The sequence below is a fragment of the Hevea brasiliensis genome, chromosome 15, assembly GCF_030052815.1.
Source record: "Hevea brasiliensis isolate MT/VB/25A 57/8 chromosome 15, ASM3005281v1, whole genome shotgun sequence".
NCBI lineage: Eukaryota > Viridiplantae > Streptophyta > Magnoliopsida > Malpighiales > Euphorbiaceae > Hevea > Hevea brasiliensis.
In genome coordinates, this window is record NC_079507.1 from 65,283,490 (window position 1) to 65,306,833 (window position 23,344).

The following is a 23,344-nucleotide window of genomic DNA, read 5'->3' on the forward strand; positions in this document are numbered from 1 at the left end:
TTGCTGGCTGAGAAATCCAATAAGATTTGTTAGAGGTTTACATTCAATTATTTTCATATTAATATTCTTTTTTTTTGGTCCATTAAAAGTTATAGCTAAAATAACGGATTTTCTTTTTTTAATACATGAATTATATTATAAATTTACACAATTATATGATAAATTAATAACTAAACAATTCAGTAAAATTTAAATAACCAAAAACACCCCTTTGTTGCGCCTGTAAACCGAAAAGCAATCAATCATTGAGTTTGAGCAACTAAACAGAAAGAAGAGCAGCACCTGCCGTGCCCAAGATTCAACGAGAACATTGAGAACGAATGTGAAAGAATTTCATTTTAATTCAATAAGCTTTTGCCATGCTCATAACTCTACAATTCCCGACATGAGAAATACATCGGTTTCTAAATCCAAGGTGTAATTCTTTTTTTTTTTTTTTAACAAATCTATACTTCTTCTCAATGCTCAATCGGAATGGATATCCATCTGCACTCAAACATCCGATGAGCAGAAGCACAAGGAAAGAACTGAAACTCGCTAATATTACACATCTCACCAAATATCTCTGTACACATTTAACCAAAGGGGAAAATTTTGACTGAATTGGCTTGCCAACTCAAATCACTTCACCTTCTATACCTTTTTTTGCCCCTTAAATTCGAACTGGCAATCCAAAATTTTGGAAAGTTCTAATTTCCCCTCGAAGGCCAGCAGTTACAATCACCATACCATAGGCTGACATATTTTGGTTCATCCCATTTGTAAAATCTACACTTGAGTGCGGGCTCCAGTTTCTGGTAGCTAAATTGAGTTTTTCCTCCGGCCATGTTGCTGAAATCCTATCAAAGAAGTAACCATTGGTTGCACTACAAATAATTCCATTCAGCGGACTATTTGTGCACCCAGATAATGATTGAGAACCCTCATTACCACTTAATTCATCAACAGGTGTAGGAGGATGATTGGCAACAGAGACTTCGTCAAGATGGTTATCAAGCCCATTCTGCTCTCCAGAACATGCATCTTGTAGCCCCCATGCGTCCCCCACACCAGGCCATGGGATGGCCACAGACACATCTTGACAGTGGAAATGCTCGTATGAACGTGTTACACTAACACCTTTGCTTCTGCAAGGATCAGACTCATGCCTCCACACATAAACATATGAATCCTCACTGGCAGAGACTACATATTTCCCATTTGCTGTGAGGGAGGCTGAGATTTGGCTGCTGGTGTTACGAAACCCTGTCACAAGAGAATGATACAATTATTATAACAATTTTGTTTTTTGGCATTCAAGTTAACAAACTATCAAAACCTTAAAAAAAAGAAAAAGAAAAATAAAAAGAAAGAAGAGACATTAGTAATCAAAATAGAATCACTTGAACACTTGAAAAGAGTTCATAGCACTTCCTTTACTTCTTCCTTTTTCAACTCTTCAAGGAAGAGGGGATTGGGAAATTTCCAGGGTGCTGATAAAAACAAAAAATTAAAAAAAAGGAATTTGTTACCAAAGAATGGTTTCTTTCCACAGAAAGCTATCTGAAGGAGAAAAGTGCCTTCTGAAGACACTTATTTGCTTAGAGAGCATCTCGAGAAAGAATTTTAGCAATTGATAGTTGGACAAGTGGCAAATGTTTAGTAAATAGACAATTTTATATCTAAAGGAAAATTTACTAAGCATTGCTTCTTCATTTTGAACAGACAAGAACTCTTTCCTTGGTGTATGCCACTTTTGGGATCAACAAGAGAGAATGTAGGACTGGAACTTGATAATCTAAAGGATCTGAGTGCTTTTGAGAATGAAGCAATGCTGTCAGAGAAGTGTGAATTTTTTGAAAGGAATTTATCTTGATGGTTTTGCCTATAAATGTTGTTACTAGATTTTCTTCTGATGATTACAAAGTATACTCCAACTAACAGCCTCATTAACCCCTAAACTTAAATTTGCTTCAAGATTCAAAGTAATGTAATGTAAGTATGTAACCGAGAAATGTCTAATGCCTAAAATGGAACATGGTACACTGGGATTTTGTTCACAATATTGAGACAATTTTTCATGATAAACTTCAGTTCTAAGCTAAAACTAGAGTTATTTTAGCAGAATGAACAAGTTGACTCCTCCCCTTCTATCTCACCCCCCTACATGATAATCAGTCAGATAAAACACAAACTACTGTCCGGTATTTAATAAATAGATGTTGCTCATCTCATCCAATCTTCCAATTTCATTATTTGAGCAACACACTTTAAAAAGATGCTATTAAGGGGACAGAAATATATGAAATTGAACAGGTAGCAAATTTTGATGTTTCAGGACTGTGCTATAAATGGTGAAGGCATATAAAATATAGTTGTTTTACGCATCATTATGCAAGGTGCAACACAATATTAAGTAGGACCATCTTAACTACTATATTTGAATATAGGCAAGACAATACAAGGGGGAAAATAAGGATAATGTCCAATAATATCTCAATATTAAAATTGTAAAGTGAAAAAAAAAAAAAACAGTGAAATATAAACACCTTTGGAAAAGCTTGCAGAAAAGCGTGGCAACTTTTATTGGAATCACCTATCCAATTAAAAAGCAATGCCTATCATTTTTATTCAATTGCAGTATGTTGTCTGAATCAACTGAAGGTCAAAGCAGTAACTAGAAAGTGCAACCATAAAATAAATAGTATTTTGAGGTCAAGCATATGCTTTGCCCCCTATGGCTCATAAATATAGGTGCCCCACTCAAAATAATGCACTTCAAAACAATTTGAGACACCACTTCACCCCAATGAAGCTCCAGAATACATCTTGACAATACACTCTAAAAGAGTTTCAGTACCTTGCTATTTCACTGGGATAAAGGTGAATTGAGATAATACTGGCCAATGTAATGAAATGATGAAAAATTATACCAACAATCTGGCAAAAGTTAGTTTAGCACATTGCCTTGGATGCCATTGACGGTAGACACAGATAGCTTAACAGTCTCCTTCAAAATTGAAGTCTAGAGAAATACTGGCAATAAACATGCTTAAAGTCTATTCCATTCATAAATGTTCAATTCTTCATACTGTGGAGGTGCGAACAAATGCTAATTTTGGCAGTTTTATAGTCAGGTATTATTGACTTAATCAACCAAATCAGTTTTCAAAATAAAACCTTCAGGTATAGTTTGGTTCCAGGCAGCTAGAAATAACAAGAAAATAAATAATATGCCTGCATACCTACCTTTGAACTTGTGAACCAGATCAACACCATCAATAACTCGTACTCGAGAATCTGCTGATGTGATGAGCACCTCAGAAGAACTTTCCCGTGCAAACTGTTGATAAAAAGGATCAGAGATTGGGAAGGGTTATATAAACTAGTAGCTTAGATATAGTACAAGTTATGCCTAACACAAAAATAATAATAATGATGCTGATGATGATTAGATAAAACTGAAAAACAATCACAATTTTCTATATTAAGTTATGTATACATGCTTATGAGCTGAATGCAAAAGTGAGACTACCTGGAATCCGGTGATTTTTTTTAGATGAGCTTTTTTCTTCTTATTCTGCAGATTGATTTGACATTTCTGTTGCAACTTATTCTCTGAAAAAAAAAAACACAGAATAAACAGTGAGTGGCACATAAAATTTAACAATGAAGAAAGAGAGAGAGAGGGAAGGGGGGGGGGGGGGGGGAATTATCAAATTTTACCAGATGTCCTGTACAAACGGCAGCTTCCCTTGTATGAGCCAACAAGTGCACCCTTCAACAGCCAATGAAAATTCTTTAGCGAGAAATAAAGCCTTTAACATGCCACAGAAAGAAAATAAACACATGATAAATTGCAACCAACCTGGCCATCTGGAGTATAGCAAGCAGCAGTAACCATCTCATGCAGATCATTCCAATCAACAACTTGACGATCAGGAATGCTCCATATGCGAACTTTTGCATCCAGGGACCCACTAATGAAGTATCTATCATCAACAGGATTAAACTGGATGCAAGTTACTGTGCCATGGAAAATCAAACAAATAGTACAATTAGTGAAACATAATATGAACTTAGTAAATAAAAGTTCATTAGTTTTTTAATGAAGGGGCCACCTCTAGAGAAAGAGGCAAATTATATCAGAAACATTTTATTTAACGGGCAACAAAATGATAAGCTAAACAAAGAAGAAGAGGGCAGGGAAGCATTAAAAGACATGGAAAAAACTAACCATAATCACTGTGCGAGAATATTTTCAAACAAGTCTTGTGAGACAAGTGCCATAGGCGCACTGTTTTGTCCATTGAAGAAGAAAGCAGGTGCTGTGAAAACAAAGAAATCAAAATTGTTAGGATAGTCAGCAAGGATACACTATTATGTTAGTTTGTGATTCTTGAAGAGGTCACCCATGCACAAATTTTCAATTCCTAGATCTTCAAAGTGCCCCCACTCCAATAATTTAAAACTACTACATCCATATAAGCCAGGAAGAGTTTTTTTTTTTTTACTCTTGCAACACATGTCAAAAGAATAATCAACCTTTTCCTGTTGCGGGGGATTGGAAATTGATTGCTTAAAATGGAGCTACTAATGACCAGGAGTGGAGACCATATTAAAAAGAAAGAGATCCACCAGAAGATTGGTTGCTAAAAGAAACAGAAGCCTAAGCATGTACAGTTATTAGTGGAACACCCATAAATAACAGTATGTCCTCATTAAACAAAGACATGATTACCATGTCTCATTAGGAGCCTTCATTTCCAACCAGTTAGCATTAACCACCATTCTTGGCATGACAAGAGAGAGACAGGTAATAGATAAGTAGGGAGCAAAGCTCTCTTCTAAAATCATAATATTGAAATATAATCCTCCATTTTATATCTGTATATATAAATGCTACACCAGTCAACAAATAATATGTTTGCCACTAAAAAGGTTCATATACATGAAAATTATTCCAAAGGCAGTCTATGTATCAAAAGCAAGCTAATACCTTTTCATCTAAAATTGGAAACTCGTTCTAAATCATGTCATACTGCTACGTAATTGAATTTAACCTGAAATCTAGAGCAGTTAGACAACTTCCAGGTTGAAGCAATACCATTTTCACTTATACCTAATCATCTCAGCTTATCATGGTAGACCCCAAATCATAATAGCTAGGACCCAATCCTGTACTGCCCCTGTAAAGGCCTTAATTGCAGAATGAATAAATTCTCATGACTACACATCTAATTTAAGTTCTCTAGACGGTTATTTAATATTAACAATATGTCTAATCCCTGAAGGGTTAAGAATCCCTGAAGGGTTAAGGTTTTTATTTGGCCAAGGATTCTTCATAGGATGCAAACTTCATCTAATGATGTATGTGTTATGTGCCTTAATAGCTGTGAGACTTGTGGCCATCTTTTCTCAAATTGCATTTGTTAGTAGGTGTCTTTGAAATTGGCTATTACACATGTCAATTCATTTCAATCGTTCTAGGATGAGAAAGGAGGCGAAGGTCCTGTGGAGAAGCACAATTTTCGTAGCCATCTGGTGTGTTTGGACAATGAAAAAATGCAAACACTTTTAGCAGTTTATGAGGATGCATTATCTTCCTTGAGCTTCTTGTTTGAAATTTCTTACTTTATATATTTTTTTAAAAGAAATGGTTAATTCAGGTATGTGTTGTCCTGGCTCTCTCTCTCTCTCTCTCTCTCTCTCTCTCTCTCTCTCTCTCTCTCTCTTTTCTCTAACCTTAAAACTGTATCATGTTAGATTATATGCACTGATGCCTAGTGGTACTTCATCTTCCAGTTTCTCACTTTTACAAAGAACAACAATTTTGATAACAACAGCTATTAGATCATTTGTGGTCCAATATGCAAGACAAAGAAACAAAGAAAAAGGAAAAAGGGAAAATGGCATAATTATATCAATGTCAGCAGTATGACAAGACTATCCAGTCTATTAATGATGTCTCAAAATATGTTACAAAGTTTCATCTAATGTGAATGCTCATCCATTGTATATTGGAAAATCTATCCTAAAATACCATAAACAGAGACAGAAACAGAAAAAATAAAAAAAAGAAAATACTTCCCATAAGCCGCAACACATGAATAGAGGAAATTTTTTTGAATGAATCAATAAAATCAAAAAATACAAATCAGACAACAATTTTGACAAAAAAGTGAATAGAAACAGCTGAATAATATCACAACAATGTATTTCACATTAAGGAGCATGAAAAAGTTAATAAACAAATTTCAGTGCTTAAAGGAGGAAAAATAAAAATCAAAGCATCCACCACAATATATGCTCTGGAGGAAAAGGAATAGTAACCAACCTGAGACTTGGACCATGAAAGGTCGAGCACATCATCTAGATGTCCTTGGAATGAACAAATGGGTTTATCTGCAAGTGCAAACACAGTCTCCGGCACAACAATGTGGTCCAAGCTCAAAGATTTTCTACTTATAGATGTCCTACCTCTCCTCTTCTTCTCATGATGACCATCTGCTGTTGGTGAGAACAAAGAAGGTTCAGGAAACCCACTTGCTGTCAACAAAAAGTTAAAATTCCCATCCTCTGGTTTATCATTCACCAGCTCCCCTTTTTTCTTGGACTCGATAACCTGCCAAACATGAATCACACAATCCTCACCAGCACTTGCTAGATACCTCCCATCTAAACTAAACTTAATACTCCATATGGACCCATTATGCGCCTGTATCTCCTGACTCTTGTAAAGTGCACTCAATTCTTTGAATGACTTCCCATATTGCCTTACCCTCACTCTCTCAGGCCCATGAAATGACACATCCTGGCTGTCATCTGTAGCTGAACTTGACCTTCTTCCCCCCTTGTCAGACCCAGTATCCCTCTCATCACTACTGCTTCTCTCTTTATAACCCTTTACACTACTTGCCACGCTCCTGATACTCCTAAGCCAACTACCCTTCTTTTTCAACTTTGAAACACCGCCTCCAACATCTCCATTTGTGTTGGAATCAAGATTTTCTCTGGTACTATCTTCTACATTTTGTCTCCTCATCAATTCTTGCACGATTGGTGAATGCCCCACACACATTTCAAACTCTTCCATTGTCAACTGCCTCCCAGTTCCCACCTCTTTCAATTTGTCCCATGTCCCATCTTCCCTTATCTCATTAACCACAAACTCTTTCCCATTATCAAGATTCTTAATGGTACACACTGGGGTTGCGCCTGCTGCTGCTGCTGCTGCTGTTGTAGCATCAATGCCACCAAACCCATTACAATCCAATTCCTCCACAAGCTCTCCCAAACTGGTTTTTGAACAACTTCCATTCAAATTACCATTTGAATTCGTGGAATCAGATCGATATGCATCCATTTTCCTACCATATTTACCTGAAGGCGGCTTATTATGCGTAAGAGCAGTAGCTTTGGGAGATGAAACGTTGGTGGTATTTTTGCTTCCAAAAACAACAACATTATTGTTGTCCTTGTTGATTTTATCACAATTGGAGTTACAGTTATTTACATTCATTAAATCATGTGAAAGAATCCGAGGAGAATAAACAGATAACAAGGAAGAAGGAGAAGAACACGAATTAAAATCATCATTACACTTGTCATCACCACCGTCCCGATCCGTTCTTGAACCGGCACCGTCTGATTTCGACCGGACGATGCCGCCAGAAGTACTGGGACAGGGTCGTTCCTGACTCAAATGATCCGATGACACGGAGCGGTTAAAGTTGAAATCTCCTTCGGGTTTGGCCCGAGAAAGAGAAGGGTCGGAACTGAGGCCCATCTGATGGAGCAAACGTTGGCGACGCTCGGACACCGAAGCCGGCTCGGAGATCCAAACATCGTACTTGGATACACCCAAAGGAAATTTAGGAACCGGAAATGAGTGGTCATTATTATTACCAGGAGAGTTGGAACTGGAATTGGAGTGGGTCGGGTTGGGGTCAGGATCAGAGTCGGAGTTGGAAGCGGAACAGGAACAAGAAGAAGAAGCAATGCGATCAAGGGACTCGTAGAAATGCTCATCTTCCTCTTCTTCTTCTTCTTCTTCTTCTTCTTTTTCTTCTGCTTCCTCTTCTTCTTCTGCTTCTTCGTCCTTATGGCAGTTGTGGGTGTTCCTGCTCATCTCTGGGCGGTCATTGTGAAACCTCTAGGGGCATTTGGTATCCATTGGAATAAAGGAAAAAAATGGAAATGGAAAGGAAGAGAAGAGAGAAGGCAATGGAAATGGTTAAATTTGGTAGGAAGTATTGTAGTTATTTTGGTAAATGGGAGTATGGGTATGTTGTTGGTTATGGAGAGTGCGTTGAAGTTGCGATCTGTGGGGGATTGGGGAGATCGGAGAGAAGACAGATCCGATGAAAGAGAAAGAAAGGAGGGAACGAAGCCCTATGTGTTAGGGAGGGAGAGGGGAAAGACAGAGAGAGAGTCTGGTGATGTTTTTGTGTGAAGAAGCGAGAGAGTGAAGTTTTTCTGTTTGGACTTTTGTTTCTCATTTTCTTTATTTTTATTATTATTATTATTATTATGTGAAAAAATGGGATGGGTTAGTGGGATGCTAACAAGGACAGAAAAAAAAAAAAAGGATAAAAGGCGAAAATTAATTTAATTTATTATATTTAATTGTAAAATTTATTTTTATTTAATTAAATTTTAATAACAAGTATAAGGAATAAATTAGCTTTTTATCAGAAAATATAAGATTATTGGAGGGTGTTTCCGCGTACGTTTTTTGGTTATCCAAAAGGCTTTAGTTTCTTTCTTTATTTTATTAATGGGAAAATTATTCCATCGCACGAATCATACATATTCTCACCCTATTTATATTTAGGACTCTTGCTATATTCAAACTAAAATTTAAGGTTTTTACCCAATCATATCATATAATTACAACACCAATCTACTTTGCTTTAAATTTCTTAGAGATTTTGTCAAAAAAAAAATCTTAGAAATAGGCATATAGAGTTTTTCTACGTGTGATAAGAGAGTTTACCTTATACCACAACTTAATTTTTTAAGTTTTAGATTGTATGAACGAGTATTTATACTTTTTCATATATATAATAATAAAAATAAATATCAACTTTTGAATGGTGGCATATGTGTAATTATAAAAATATAAGGTGATTAGCAAGTGAATATATCTGATATGTATTAAATCAATGTTTTTTAAGAACTTTAGATTTGAAGTCTTTGAATGGAATAAGTGAAAATAGAAATGTTAAATTAATTAAACTTTTTTTCTTATTTAATTGTAAAACTCTTAAATTTAATATCAATACTGCATAAAATAATTATGATGTCTCATATTATCATCTTATTATGTATATATTTTTAGTTCTATACAAGTAAAAAAACATGCGCACAAAGCGATTACTATTGGGCTAATGTCTTAAAGATATTGCGTGAAATCAATAACTTAAATTTACCTAATAGTCTTCCTTTGTTTTTTAATTATTTCAACTTATCAAAAAAAACAAAATGACAAAGGGAGAATCATAAGATAGTGATGCTCCCTTTAGCCGTTATTACCCTTAACACAAACTTATGGGGGGAAAATTCATTCAATTCATTATTCGAAAGAAAAAAAAAGAATTCAATTTAATTATAATTATATTATTTTCGATATAATTTTTATTTACTTTAAAATAATTTTTTTTTAAATTAAAATTTGATAAAAAAATCTAAACAGGAAATAAAAAAGGGCTAAAATGAAAGGAAAATAGCCATCGTTCTATTTTTGCCTTGTTTGTTTAACTAGGACTAAACAATCACAAATCCCAAAAAAAAAAAAATTAAAGCCTTACATGATTTATGTATGGGGCAAATTTTCAGGTTATCGACCAAATTTTGATTAGGTTGGTAACATGGACATCAATAAATGATTTCCAATGCATATTGTTTATTTTATATATATATATATATATATATATATATATATATATATATATATATATATATATATATTTAATCATAGCATAAAGTTTTCTTTTCACAAATTTTAACTTATTGCATTCTTTTGATTAGATTATAAAAATAATTTAATATATACTATATGTCTATTTAATGATATAAAAAAATTTTGTATTTAAATTTCAATAACTCTTAAATGAGATAAATTTTCCATACGATTATAAGATGAGAGAGCATTTAACTATGGGCTTAATTTTGGTAAAAGTGAAAGTGAGAATGGGCTTCTGGCGGAAGCAAGAAATTGAAGCCCAAATAAAAGTAAACCTAATTAACACGCCAATGGTACAGCTAAACAAGGTGAGTTCTGTTCACGGTTCACCTACCAACTGTACTCCTCAGACAGATGCTGTCCAGCCCATTACTGTTAAGTGAATATGACACCCCACACCACCGCGCTTTACTTCTTCATCTGCAATTTGGGACCATCTTTATTAATGTCTTCAATCTCTCTCTACCTCCACTTGTATCACTTAAGAGCACCCACCACCTCTTCTCACTTCTCCATGATTCATTTCATTGCATCCAAATCTCAAGAAAGATACAGAATGGAGAGCCTACGTCTATGCTCTTATAGCTGCTTTCTTTTTTTCTTTTTTTTTTTCCTTTGTAGGTGAAGACTGCCTCATTTCTACTTAATTGAATTTAACAATTTTTTATGTCATAATCATGAGGGAAAGGCGAGGTTTGCCATTTTTTATTGCCAATAAATACATCCTTTCCACCATGCTTCACTCACCCCTTCGTGTACAACGTTCTCTCCATTTTGATCTTTCAAATGTTTGATAATACTCTTAATATGAGTCATTTAACACTAACACTTTTATAATTAATGGGTTTAGTGTAAGATTATTTTTCAGGAAGATATGAGTATATGGTGTATGGATGCATAATGCATTGCTAAATAAAGAAGATTGCCAAAATTAGAGAGCAATGGAAGGTGACGTTAGACTATAGGACTCTAAAAGGGTATGTGCAGAGCTTAGGATAAGAAGCCTAAAGGCTATCCTATGGATTGTCAACACACACAGAAAGTAAAAAAAAAAAAAGAAAAAAAAAAGAGAGAGGAGAGAAAAAGTCAAAGAAAAGCATTGTTTTGTTTTCTGTGTTTAGTCATTACATGCCCTAATCACGTGCTCTTTGGGACTTCTGGTTACTTCCACACCCACACCTCAACTTAGACTTTGTTGGGTTTTGCCCATTATTTCATTTTCTATATACCTTTTTATTTTCAATGTAATTTGATTTTTGAACCTTTTTTTTTCAGATTTTTTTAATACAAAAAATTAAAATTTTGCATCACTTAAAATAAATAATGATTTATTTGAATCTAACAACCTACATTATTAGGATAGATAGAGCATAGTAATTCAAAAAATAAGAACATAAACCCCAAAATAATGTAACCAAAACATGTTTGGCATCCAATGATTTAATTATGGTTAGGAAATATAATTCATAGTATTTAAACTAAGAAAGACACCATTCCTTATATCTCCAACCAAACAAGCGCCACTTGTTTCCCAATCGGGCCAAAAGCCACTACAACTCATTCTTGCATGTGAGGTTTGCGAAGCTCGCGCATACAATTGCCCTAACAAGGGGAGGAAGCTCTGGAGGGAGAGGGTCGGTGGGTCTAAATCCCCCAAACCAACCTATATGTGCTTGTTTGGGATTGAGAGAAACATGGGTTTGTTATATTATATTTAATTTAAGGACGTATATTGTCATTGACAAATTATAATTAAAGTCTTGAGTTAGATAATTATTGAGTTAATTGTATTCAATTTTTTGCATTTATAATAAAATAATTTTTAAATATTTTTACATAAATTTCAATTAACCTATTTTTCGATTTTATTTAAAAAGGGGAGCATATATTTTTTTTTTTGGAAAATGATTTTAAATATAAATAATTTTTTTTTTTAATTTCGATGATAAAGAAGGTGGTAAATGCGCGTATATATAGGGAAATTACAAAATGGGTACAGCTGCCAGAGCAATTATTTGGAGGTGTTAATTAATTAAATTTCTATAATAAACATAGTTGTGGGTTGTCAGAGCATTTAATCTGAAAGTGAATCAATGGCCTTTAGCCTTGCATCTCCGATTGCACTTCGCAATCAAACATCGCATTCAAGTTTCAATTTTTGGATTCCTTCTCCTTTTGGAAATTATTACCCATTCTTCCATATTAATTTAATATGTTTGCTCCTATTTCATTAAGAAGAATTAGAAAGAAATTGAAAGTAAGAAATTGACAAATAAATAACTTCAGTTACTCATTTATTTTTTTAAAATTATTGATTAATTATTATTTTAAATTAATAATATAAACCAATAGTTGATTTTTTTTTCTTTAATTCATATTTCATATGATTTGGCTATAAAATAATAAAAATCTTTCCTTTCACATTTCATTTACATTCCAAAGGGAGAAAAAAAGTAATAGTTGTGTGTGGATATTTTGAAAGAGAAGGGGCATTGGTTGTGTCAAATATGATTAAGAGAAATTAATGTGCATGAATGATTAATTAGAAGTGTCCAAATTAATTCATCCAAGTACCCAAATGATCTGTCATCACAACTGCTAAAGCATCACAATTTGATGATGGGAATTTTAATTAAATTTCAAGTGCAAAGCATGTTATATCACTGTTTAATTTCAACTTGATTTAAAAAAAAAAAAATTAAAGAGGGTATCCCATTCAAAGCTTAAACAGGCTGTTGGGAATCAAGCCACGTGGTGTGTTCCTCTTTTGTTAAATCTAAACCCGTTTATTAAAAAAAAAAGAAAGTATAAAATCCATAAAATTGAAGGCAAAGCTAGGGAATGGCTATGCAATGAGGAGGACGTTTCCCTTCATAATAATAATAATAATAATAATAATTCAATCAATTGCAAAATTTCCTTGAATTATAATAAATGTTGTGAGCATCTTTGTGATTGGACTCACTGGATTTGAGCTAATTCAACCGTGAACTGCTGGAAGAGCCTGGCATTAGTCTAAGCTCCATTCTAGACTAATCTTATCATTTTGTATTGTCTATAAAAAAAGAAAATAATTAAATTTGGGAAGGTTGTATGGAATATATTGGTGTCTATCGGTTATAATTTAAATTTAATCAATTTATTCGTAATTTATTTCATATAATTTAATCATATTATATAACTCTATTTGTCATTAAGTTCACCTCTTTTAAATCGTTACCCAGGTGATCAAATTCAATGATTATATTAAGTTTCTTTTCATCAAGAGTACATACATATATAATACATAAATTTTTATATTAAATTATATTTTAAAAAATAAAATATATAAGGTTAAGTTTTGACAAACATTAATATTTTAATTCAAAGATTTGAGGTAGCTATATTAAAAATTATCAAATCTCATATGCAAATATAGTTTTTCTTTTATTTTTGCTTAATTTCATTTACCGTATTTCAATTTATTAAATAGTTTCAATGTCGTCTTTTAACTTTAATTTATATTATAAAAATAATTAAATTTTAATTTAATATCACTCATGAGTCTTCTGGCTAAATTTTGTTAAGAATTTTAGAAAAAAAAATTGAGCTGAAAATGTGATGTTGACACTTTAATAATAATAAAAAAAAAATCTCTTATAACTTGCAACACAATTGAGCCAGTTGAGAGAGATCAAGTAAAGAAATCACAGAGAAGGAGAAAAGAAGAGGGTTAAATTTATATGTATGAGAGAATTATTATTATTATTATTATTATTATTATTATTATTAAAATGCCAACATGACATTTTTACATTAATTTTTCACTAAAGTTCTCAATAAAATTTAATTTGAAAAATTTTGAAAAATATTAAATTAAATTAAATGATTTTATAGAATAAATTAAAATTAAGAAATAATATTGAAATTAAGCTTTTGTTTTTCCATCATTGAGAGAATAAAAATTTTGTTCTTGATTTTTATCGATGAGCTGACTTTGTGGTTGATATTACTACTTGAGATAAATGCAATCGAATGATTATATACTCAATAATTTGACAGATGCCTTTTAATGGTTGTCCTTTTTTTCTCATTATGTCAGGGATGGTGGGGACTCTCCTTAATTCTTGTAAGATATTGGCCAAGAAATACGACAATGGGCTTTTTTCCTCTTTTTTTTTTTTTTTTTACAAAATCTAAATAGCTAAAATGGGATTAAGGTTTAATTGAGTGGTTCTAAAGAGGAAGTGATAAGTGCCCTAGCTAGGTAGGACTACTTGGCATACTGGAAATCATAATATTCTATAGTTGAAGCCCTAATTAATGCTATATTGTCAGCTGGGATTCATTCAATTGGTATGTTTGTAGATAATTATAATAACTAGAATTTGCAAATTCATGCCTAAATATTATGTTATTTACTTATACTAATTAAAGTACTTGGATCTCACCACACCAAGTTAATTATATCATTATTATGATCTATTTTCATTTTTCAATCTCTATAAATATATTCTCGCAAGTAAATTTTTTATTAAGTTTATGACATTTACACCTTTTATATAATGAGACAAACACTTAATTACTATATTTTAATGTGCATTAAAGCCTCTAATTAAATAGTAAGAAATATTGTAATGGATGGAGTGTTTGACATGTCCCATTTGCTTGATTTATAGCTCTCACATGCTGTTAGCTTCTGTACTGATGGTCTGCCTTTATTGCAGAGCACATACTGGTGGGTGTGGAAATTAGAAACATTTGTGCTGCTACCTGCTATGTCCTTCAATTTCTTTCAACTATTGTTAGGGTTTCTGTTTTTCTACATTGAAGTTCTTGTGTAGTAACTTATCAATCTTCAGTTTCTACTGGATTACTGAATCAAGGTGTTCTCATTTATGCATCAATATCATGATTCATGAACCCATTAAAAATTTATTGGGCCATTTTACTAGTAGTGATCCAGTGATTAGCTGATTGATTGATTTTCTCATAGCGCAAAGATGATGAATTTAATTTCTGGCACCCTCTGTTCATTGCAGTCTAACGTACGCAAGAGATAATAGGGCAACTGAGGTTACCTGTGGAGTGGGAAATTCTAAAAAACAAGAAACGCAAATGAATTCTCTCAACTGCACTAGGGACTGATTTAAATTCTAGCTATGCATATTTGACCCAAACAACTTCCGATCTTCATTGTGCAAAATTTGTGAAACATATAGTTATGAGATACTGCAGAACCTTTTTTTTTCTTTTTTTTCTTTTCTCATGATGCCACAAATCTGCAGCTTTACTTGTTTTCATCGATCCAACACATTCTTGAACACAAAAACCAACTTGCTTGTATCCCCAGAACCATTTTGGTGTAAGAGATGTTGCTCATTTGGTACCAATTTATGGTTGCATAAATCAAATTCATGAGTCGTTAAGTAACCCCTAAATCATTTGAAATCTGTGATCATTTAGGAGCAAGCTAAAAGCATCAGGATTTTCAGCTAAGTGATGAATACGTGTGTGTATATAAGGTATGTGCTTCAATCTCACACAATGATAGAATGCATCACTGCATTGTCCAAATGCATCCACTAGAATAGTAAAAATATTGTAAAGAGATATGACAATTAATTTCTTACGCCAAGGAGGAATAATTTTCTGTGATTCTACGGATCCAATGACGGAAACTTTCATGTATGTTCGTTTTTCACCTGGGGGATGATAAGGTTGAAATACTAATGTTATCCATTTATAATTTTTTTTTTTTTGTATATTTAATGGAGGACTGACCATAAATGGAGAATCTGCTGCAGATTGAAAACCAATACTGTAAATAACGGAACTTGAACAACAGTGGGAATTATTGAAGGGTTATTGCTTTTGCTTTCCAGGTGAACAGTTTGCTTGGGCCTGCAAACTTTGCATTCTTGTTGGAGTACAACAATGGAAACAAAAAGAAACAAGAAAATATACATAGCAGGGAGAGTCAAGTCTAATTGGCTTAAACCGTTTTGATAAAGACAATTCTAAGATCAATAATCGAGTCACATCCAATAGTTTTCAACACTTTTCAGGTCAAGCAAAATTTCATATTGAAATTCATAATTCTGAACTCAAAAAAGTCTAATGGCCACGACCATTACATTATATTTAAGGGAGAATGTTGAAGTCCTATGTTAAAAATAAACAAAGAGAAACAAGAAAAATATGTAAACTAATTAATAAAATTTTTAATATGAAATGTGAAACAAATTGGCTAATATCATTCTTATTAGGCTATTAAAAATACGTAACATAGGTTTGGAGAGACTCTTAAGCTTATATTTTTGTTTGTTTTTTTTTTTCTTCTCCAATTCTTTAACAGAGCATGGATTTCAATCCTAGTTTTTAGAGTTGTTTACTTTTTCTCTTTCTTGGGCTTCGACCCTGTTTTTTTGCACAAAAAAGATGTGTAGAAAAGCAAGCTGGGGCCAGGTAGCCACGAAATGGGTCGGCCGAATGATAAAAGGCTTCATGTTGCCTGGTTGAAGGACCTGCTACCTAAACAGGTTTGACTGCTGGGCCGGTTGGGTAAACATTCTATTAAGCAAATTTTCTAAAAAGCAAACTGAATGAATACATAATTATTGCTAAAAACCAAATTTACTGAAATTAAATGGAAGTGTAGCTTCCCAACTCAGTGTTCTCTGTGTCAAAGCCTTCCTGATGCTTAAAACAGCAGACATAATTCATCTTGGAGAATAAACTTGTGAGCAAAGTGAGAGCTGCTCCTGCCTCAAAAACTCCCTTCCTCAATGTCTGACAATAAGGCGCGTCCTGACCGAATATGGTCCTGTATTTGGTGTGTTGAGCATTCCTCACAGAATCCACCAGCAAGCATCCCTCAGCAGCCAAGAACGTAATCCTAATTAACATGAGTGATTAACAAATTCTATAACTGAATCCAAAAATCCATTTTTCCTGCAACTTAATTATAGTCACTTACCAGCAGATGATGGAAAGGATAAGTGCACAAGCTCCGCAACCTCCGTGCTTCAGGGCCTTTCTGAAGCAGAAGGAGAATAGACAGGCCCACCTCATCGTGAGCACTTGACTCACCAAAAGTAGAACAGTTGCAGTAATTCCTAAACTTGTTGCAATCTCTGAGTCGTAGACACAATAATTGTACTTGAATTCAAGGTCAGTAACAACCTTGGCCTGACAAAAATTTATAAACCAAATTTTGTTTAATAATGTTCATGTTTGTACTAATTTATTATTAAATCCTGTAGTAGTGAAATGTAATTGTAATCCATGTATAAAGTTAAAAGCATTCTAATTACTAATTAGAGGCTTGCAATTACTTACATCCACAATAAACAATTTCTGATCCAAGAACAGAACTCTGACATCCATCAGGCTGCCCCTCAACTGAATTTACACAGGACAAAGTTTCTTGCTATGGTCTTTTTTGTCTGCAGATCTTGCGAGTGTATAATTGCTTTGGCTATTTGCCTTCTTGTAGATTTAAAAGAAAAATGAAGAGAGAAAATTCTTTTGGTATGCATAAAGAAAGAAACAGTGATGATCTTTAAATTAAGGAGCAGTACTTACCGTACTTCTCATCTGCTCAGCTTGAAGAGCAAGCGCAAAAGCAATGAAATCAAGAACAAATACCACCTTGAATAGAAGTGTTGATGCCATTTGCAAGCTCTCTTTCTCTCCTCTCTCTTTGCGTTTACAAGATATGCATTAATGAGGGAATAACCATACTTTGACTATTGATAACCCTCAATAATTCATAGTCAAACATATTAATTAAAGTAGTATGAAAGCAAAGTTCCTAACTTTGGGTGGAAACTTCAGCTAGAAACATTAATTGACTTTGACAACACATCCTTGAGGAGTCATGCTGTCATGGCAAACTTTCAAGACTCCCCGACACAAAAATTGGAATCCATTTGTAAAATTAGCCCATAATATGTCGAGTTAGACAAAATTTTTTTATTAGATTAATAATTTAATATCTTGTAAATCCTGATATCTTCTTCACCTTTAAAAATTTTGAAAAGTTTTTAATCGTCAAATAAATTTAATTGTGTAATGAGATTTTCTATTACAAGTAATTGTTTTATCTGTGTTTAATTATATATATTAGTTTCAATATCAAATAGGCCTGGAGAAGTCTGATCCATAAGTATTGATAGGTTATATATGGACCTCCATGAACTTGAAATCTCTCTCCGCGTTTCACAAGAAACGGATGAACAATCACACACATTGAAGATTTGCATCGAATAAGGCCACCATTGGAATTGGGCTAGTGTTACGACTGAGGAGAGGAAGTCATTATTAATCACCACTGGGTTTTATCAAAGGAAGAGAACTAAGAAGACAATAAAAATTTGCAAACTATATTACAGATGGAATATGAGCATAACTTGTTTAAATGTTCAACAAGGTTCATTATCATTGTGTGGTATCGATACGCAAACGATAGTCTTCGGTTATTGATATGTATAGAAAAACCACAAATTTCACATCATGATGAATAAGGAAAAAAATCATGAAGATAATTTGAGTATGCGCCAACTACCACAAACTAAATTGATGCTTTAATACATAAAATGCATGTACTGGCAGGCAATTGAGTGGGCATATCAATGCAGAGAGTCCAGGAAGTCAACTCTATACATGTTTATAGAACCTTAAACAGGCTCATTTGTAGGTTCCCATACCCACACCGACCTCTCCACCAAAAGTCTGGAAGCTGTCTCTGGCCTTGGAGTAGAAAATATAGTAGAACTCAGAAACTATGGCAGTGAAGAAAGTAAAAGCTGCCCCTGCCCCAAAAACCCCCTTCCTCAATGTCTGACAATCAGGAGGGTTGTCACTGAAAACAGTCCTGTACTTGGTGTGATATGCATTCCTCACCGAACCCGCCAACAAGCATACCTCAGCAATGAAGAAAAACACCCTGATAGAGGAAATTACAGAGGTTCATGAGAAGATATGCAATACATTGCAAGATTAGAGCTTTAAACTTTTATATGGGGCATGGACAAATACCAGCAGGTAATGAAGAGGATAACTGCCCAGGCCCTTGAACCTCCAGGATTCAAAGGTTTGCCACAGCAGAAGCATTGACTTGCCACCATTATAAGGGCTTGACTGGCCATGAGAAACAAAAATGCACCAACACCATAGCCAGTTGCAATATCCGAGTCATATACACAGTAATTGTAATTTATTTCAGAATCCTGTTTGATTATAGCCTGCAAAACAATATATTATTAATTTGCTAATTCATCAAGAATTGCTACTCAGCTGCTGGTAATTGATTAATAACAGGAGACCCAAATCAATTATCTATTGTTGGGCATAAATGGAGGGAAAAGGCATAGATATGAAAGAATTGGCCCATTATAGCTGTTTGTAGCGGGTGAAGTGTTGGATATTAACCATGAACAGGTTAAAGAAAAACTAATAATTTATTAACCGACAATCATCATGGGAAGAAGTGCTAATTGCCATGTTTAGAGACAACTATATGGTCCACATTATATATATAAACAAACTGCTAGAACAAGTTTCTTCATTATATCAGCAGATCCGGAAACCTAATTGCAAATTATGCAATCAGCTAGAACAACTTTCTTCACTGAAACATTATTTCATCGGTAGATCTGAAAACTTTTGCAAATCAAACACTTGTATGACGTTTAAGGTTTTTTCTTTCCTTTTCTTCCACATATAATTACCAATACCGTTTTCCTGCCATTAGTGTTGCCAAGAAAATCCCCGGAAAATAAATGGAAACAAGTTTTCAATGATGTGTTAAAAGAAGTGTCCTAGTTATTCCCACAAGAGAAAAACCTAACTTAAAGTCAAATTTCTAAGGAAATAAATCAAGTCAATTATTCATTTTCAATTAATTTAAAAGTTCAATCAAAATTCATTCACATTTCCCTTTTGCACAATTTCTCAGTCAAGATCACATATATGTTAATAAACCCAGAAATCATATATAGATATTTAATACTTTTTCTTTTCGATTCTTAGAATTTTCTCCCTTTTCTCTCTCTTTAATTGGAAGCCAAACATAAGCCATTAGAAGAATCACGTAAAATTCAAGAAACCAAGAATACTTGTACTCACAGTGCTTCTTCTCTGCTCAGCTGCAACAGCCAAAGTGAAGGCAATGAGGTCGAAGATGAAGACTGTAATCAACAGAAGTTTTGAAGCCATGGCTATAAATCTTGAACACGTTCGCAGATCTTCCTCTTCTTGATTCCTGTCACTCCTCTCTGGGAAGGAGAATCAAGACTCTAGCCGTCTCAATTCTTTCTCTTGTCTAAATATACCAGAGCAACCGCAAGTATAGAAGAAGCAAAGATAGAAGCTGTGAAATATAAAGATACATAGTGTAAAAAACAAGAAAGAATTTAGCTAAAAGAAAAGAACACTGCACCAGTTCAGTTGATTGAAAACGGGTGTTTCACCAGCAACTCAAATTTATTTAATTTTTTTTTTCAAAGCCCTTCAAAAACCTTTTCATATACATTATATATTTAGCATAGTTGGTATTTACCTTATTTACGGCATGGTGCTACTGCTTATAGCACTAGTTGCAAGTGCTCTCTAGCTTAAAGGGTTAAGGCAGGTAAGTTAGCTGCCATGGCGTTTTGGATAATTTAACAGCAGCAAAGAATCAGTACCCCCATCCCCAAAGTACCCGCCATTGCATTAGGTACCAAAATAAATATATATTATGTGCCTTGATTACCAAACTTGATATGACCCAGCAAAAGGACGGTGAATGGGCAAGTAGTTTAAAATTCAATTAGAAAATTATTAAAAATTAATTAAATATATAAATTAATTAAATATAATATTTATTAATATACATAAATTTAATTAATTAAATTTTAATTATTTAAAATAAAATTTTAATACTTATTAAGTTAAATTTAATAAATTTTAATAATATTTTTAAATTTTATATAAAAGTATTTAAGTAATACGATGATTAAAATTTTTATAGACGTGTAATTTTTTTTTTAATATTTATGAAATATTAAATATTTATTAAAAAATAAATATATTAAAATAAAAAATATATAACTATTAAGTTAGTTCAATTAATTTTAATTTTAAAGACTTTTTATAATATTTTAAATTCAATTGTTTATACCAAATACAAGAAAAAAAATAAAAAAGAGAGATTTTATTAAATAAGTCGAGTTAATCGAGTCACACTAATTTATTAATTCAATTGTCAAATTAATTAGGTTAAGTTAAATTACTTTCTTATTTAGTTTAATTATAGACTTGAATTAATTTAAGGGTTAATTTATTAGTTAACTAATTTAACCGTTTGATTCGAATTTAATAATTAGAAGGTAAAAGGACATTTTGGATAGTTGAGAAGGAGAAAAAAAAAAAAAAAAGCAGCAGAAAATTGCTGAAGCTTTTATTTTGTCATTGTAGTTGTCGGTGGAGAATAATGAACGTGAACGGAGAGAGGGAGTATTAGTTCACAGTCTTCATAAGAGTGACATATTACTATCCTTGGTCGAGTCTCTTATCTGATAAAAAAAAAAAATACTGAAATAAATTAATCCTCTGATTCCAAATAAACCCTAAAACTTTTATTTTGAATAAATGAAGTGTCTATAAGAAGCTGGAAATTGAAGGGAATTTTAGAGGGATGCGTAAAAATGCAGAAAGGGAGGACGACGAAGGATACTTTGCTTTCAAATTTCAATGCTGGTTGTAGGCATGTCTTACAGCCTGTCCATACCTCATTTTCCCTACCTGTTCACCAATAAATTACTGCCATGTAAGTACGGAATACGATGCAATGCGGTGTGGGCCCACATCTTTCCGCAATCTCCGATTGTATCACCGTCATTTGCAACAAAAACAAAAAATATATATATATATATATATACGCACACATATATATGTTTTAATTGTTTAGAGGTTTAGGGCCCAATTTCTAGAGTGATTTCACGTAGAATCAGCATGCGTGTGTTAAATATATCGATTCTTAATAAATAAAAATTTTCTGCGCGTGTTTTTCAATAACTCAATCTATCTGATAATGTATAGCTTAAGGACAATCAGATAACTTCAGTGTTACTGAACCAAAGAACAAGGCACTACAATTAGACGGTAACGACAAGAACAAGGCCTTCGTTTATAGAATGGATAACAACGAAAAAAATTGAATGCACAGTTAAAAAGCTATATTACAGGTTTTTGAGATACATACAAACAGATATTTGAGTAAGGAAAGATTGCAAAGTTTCATAAAGGAACGGATACAAAAGAACAGACCCATAAAAAAACTTTAGTTTCTCTACACTCTCAACTTTTTTTTTTTTAATTGTAAAAACAAAAATGCTCTGTGAATATGACAGTTATTGCCCCCCTAGATTAAATGGTTTCATTGGTCCTTGATTAACTCTACCACCAAGTTATAGCGAGTCTTCAAAAAGTCGCAAAAATAAACTACCCACAGTATATTCACCCATTTACTATAAGCAAGAACTAAAATCTGACTCTTTTAACTCTCAAGACTTACCACGAAGCCACCGCTCTCAACCTATAACCAAACCTGGATAAATTACATAACATGCTACTTCTCATATTGGCACCAATGCCACAAGGCCTTATTGTATGAGAGCATCTACCGACTTTCAACTCTTCTTCTTCTTCTTCTTTTTTTCTTTTCTTTTTTTTTTTTTTTTTTTTTTTTTTTCACTCAACAATCATTCAGCACGCACAATATCAATTTGTAGTAGAGGTTCGGCTTTTCCTTCCGAACAAAAGAAGCTTTCTAAAGCCTTTAGTAGCTTTTGGAGAGCTTTCGTCACTATTCAACTTCTTCCTGGAGTGGACTGGTTCTGCGTTTATTTCAGCAGGTGGTGGGGTTGATATTGTATCTCAGATTTTTGTGGTGAAGGCAGATTTTCAATTCTCCCACCATTCTCTCTGATATTCTCATCAGAATGGTTTATATCCTTATTGGATGATTTTGGCGCGGGATGTTTTGTCATTTCAGAAGTATACTACTCATGATCACCAGAAGTTTTAATGTTTTCAGAAAGAATTGGAGCTGCTATGGATAATCCCACATCATTACCTTTTATGTGATCCAGTTGTGCAGACGAGTTGATGTGTGATAAACTGCCATTGCTGCCCTTATCATCGAAGGTATCTCTTTGTGAAATCACATTTCCTTCATTTTTGTCGACTGGAGCAATGCTATGCAACTCCTTGACATCTTTAAATTCATTAATGTTACTGGTTGCCGGTACCTCTTTTGGATCCTCTGACATGGCTTCCTTCCTTCCTTTCTTTTGAGGGCCGTCAGTTTTCACTGTAATTGGACTTGATTTCTTGTCAGCACCAGCAGTCTTCTGTGACAAACCATTTGCC

The 23,344-nt window shown here is 33.4% G+C and overlaps 3 protein-coding genes across 5 annotated transcripts; all 3 read right to left on the reverse strand.

The window, feature by feature from the left end:
* Positions 1-323: 323 nt before the first annotated feature.
* Positions 324-8,473, reverse strand: LOC110631539 (uncharacterized). Its single transcript, XM_021779405.2, has 7 exons — positions 6,317-8,473; positions 4,217-4,307; positions 3,848-4,005; positions 3,706-3,757; positions 3,515-3,597; positions 3,229-3,322; positions 324-1,245 (listed from the first exon to the last, which is right to left on the reverse strand). Exons 1-7 carry the CDS (start codon positions 8,108-8,110, stop codon positions 653-655), a joined length of 2,865 nt encoding a protein of 954 aa, XP_021635097.2. The 5' UTR covers positions 8,111-8,473; the 3' UTR covers positions 324-652.
* A 7,689-nt stretch (positions 8,474-16,162) lies between these two features.
* Positions 16,163-17,664, reverse strand: LOC110631535 (uncharacterized). Of its 3 annotated transcripts, none has more exons than XM_021779399.2 (4): positions 17,513-17,664; positions 17,267-17,416; positions 16,905-17,116; positions 16,163-16,823 (listed from the first exon to the last, which is right to left on the reverse strand). In XM_021779399.2, exons 2-4 carry the CDS (start codon positions 17,312-17,314, stop codon positions 16,571-16,573), a joined length of 513 nt encoding a protein of 170 aa, XP_021635091.2. In that variant the 5' UTR covers positions 17,315-17,416; positions 17,513-17,664; the 3' UTR covers positions 16,163-16,570. The 3 variants fall into 3 exon arrangements, with proteins under 3 accessions (XP_021635091.2, XP_021635093.2, XP_021635092.2); XM_021779401.2 differs by having other exon boundaries at positions 17,267-17,373; positions 17,513-17,662; XM_021779400.2 differs by having other exon boundaries at positions 17,267-17,413; positions 17,513-17,661.
* A 720-nt stretch (positions 17,665-18,384) lies between these two features.
* Positions 18,385-20,635, reverse strand: LOC110631534 (uncharacterized). Its single transcript, XM_021779398.2, has 4 exons — positions 20,490-20,635; positions 20,057-20,300; positions 18,968-19,173; positions 18,385-18,875 (listed from the first exon to the last, which is right to left on the reverse strand). The coding sequence occupies exons 2-4, from the start codon at positions 20,144-20,146 to the stop codon at positions 18,617-18,619; spliced, it is 555 nt and encodes a 184-aa protein (XP_021635090.2). The 5' UTR covers positions 20,147-20,300; positions 20,490-20,635; the 3' UTR covers positions 18,385-18,616.
* Positions 20,636-23,344: the final 2,709 nt, after the last annotated feature.

Excerpts from the sequence above, each read along its gene's own strand:
- LOC110631539 (XM_021779405.2), bottom strand. The coding sequence starts at position 8,110 with ATGAGCAGGAACACCCACAACTGCCATAAGGACGAAGAAGCAGAAGAA. Across the intron at positions 3,758-3,847 it reads GCTATACTCCAGATGGCCAG|GGTGCACTTGTTGGCTCATA; the intron begins GTTGGTTGCAAT and ends TGGCTGTTGAAG. Across the intron at positions 1,246-3,228 it reads TCTGGTTCACAAGTTCAAAG|GGTTTCGTAACACCAGCAGC; the intron begins GTAGGTATGCAG and ends CTCTTGTGACAG.
- LOC110631534 (XM_021779398.2), bottom strand. The coding sequence starts at position 20,146 with ATGGCTTCAAAACTTCTGTTGATTACAGTCTTCATCTTCGACCTCATT. Across the intron at positions 19,174-20,056 it reads CTGAGCAGAGAAGAAGCACT|GCTATAATCAAACAGGATTC; the intron begins GTGAGTACAAGT and ends ATTGTTTTGCAG. Across the intron at positions 18,876-18,967 it reads ATCCTCTTCATTACCTGCTG|GGTGTTTTTCTTCATTGCTG; the intron begins GTATTTGTCCAT and ends TTCCTCTATCAG.
- LOC110631535 (XM_021779399.2), bottom strand. The coding sequence starts at position 17,314 with ATGGATGTCAGAGTTCTGTTCTTGGATCAGAAATTGTTTATTGTGGAT. Across the intron at positions 17,117-17,266 it reads AGAAATTGTTTATTGTGGAT|GCCAAGGTTGTTACTGACCT; the intron begins GTAAGTAATTGC and ends AATTTTTGTCAG. Across the intron at positions 16,824-16,904 it reads ATCCTTTCCATCATCTGCTG|GATTACGTTCTTGGCTGCTG; the intron begins GTAAGTGACTAT and ends CATGTTAATTAG.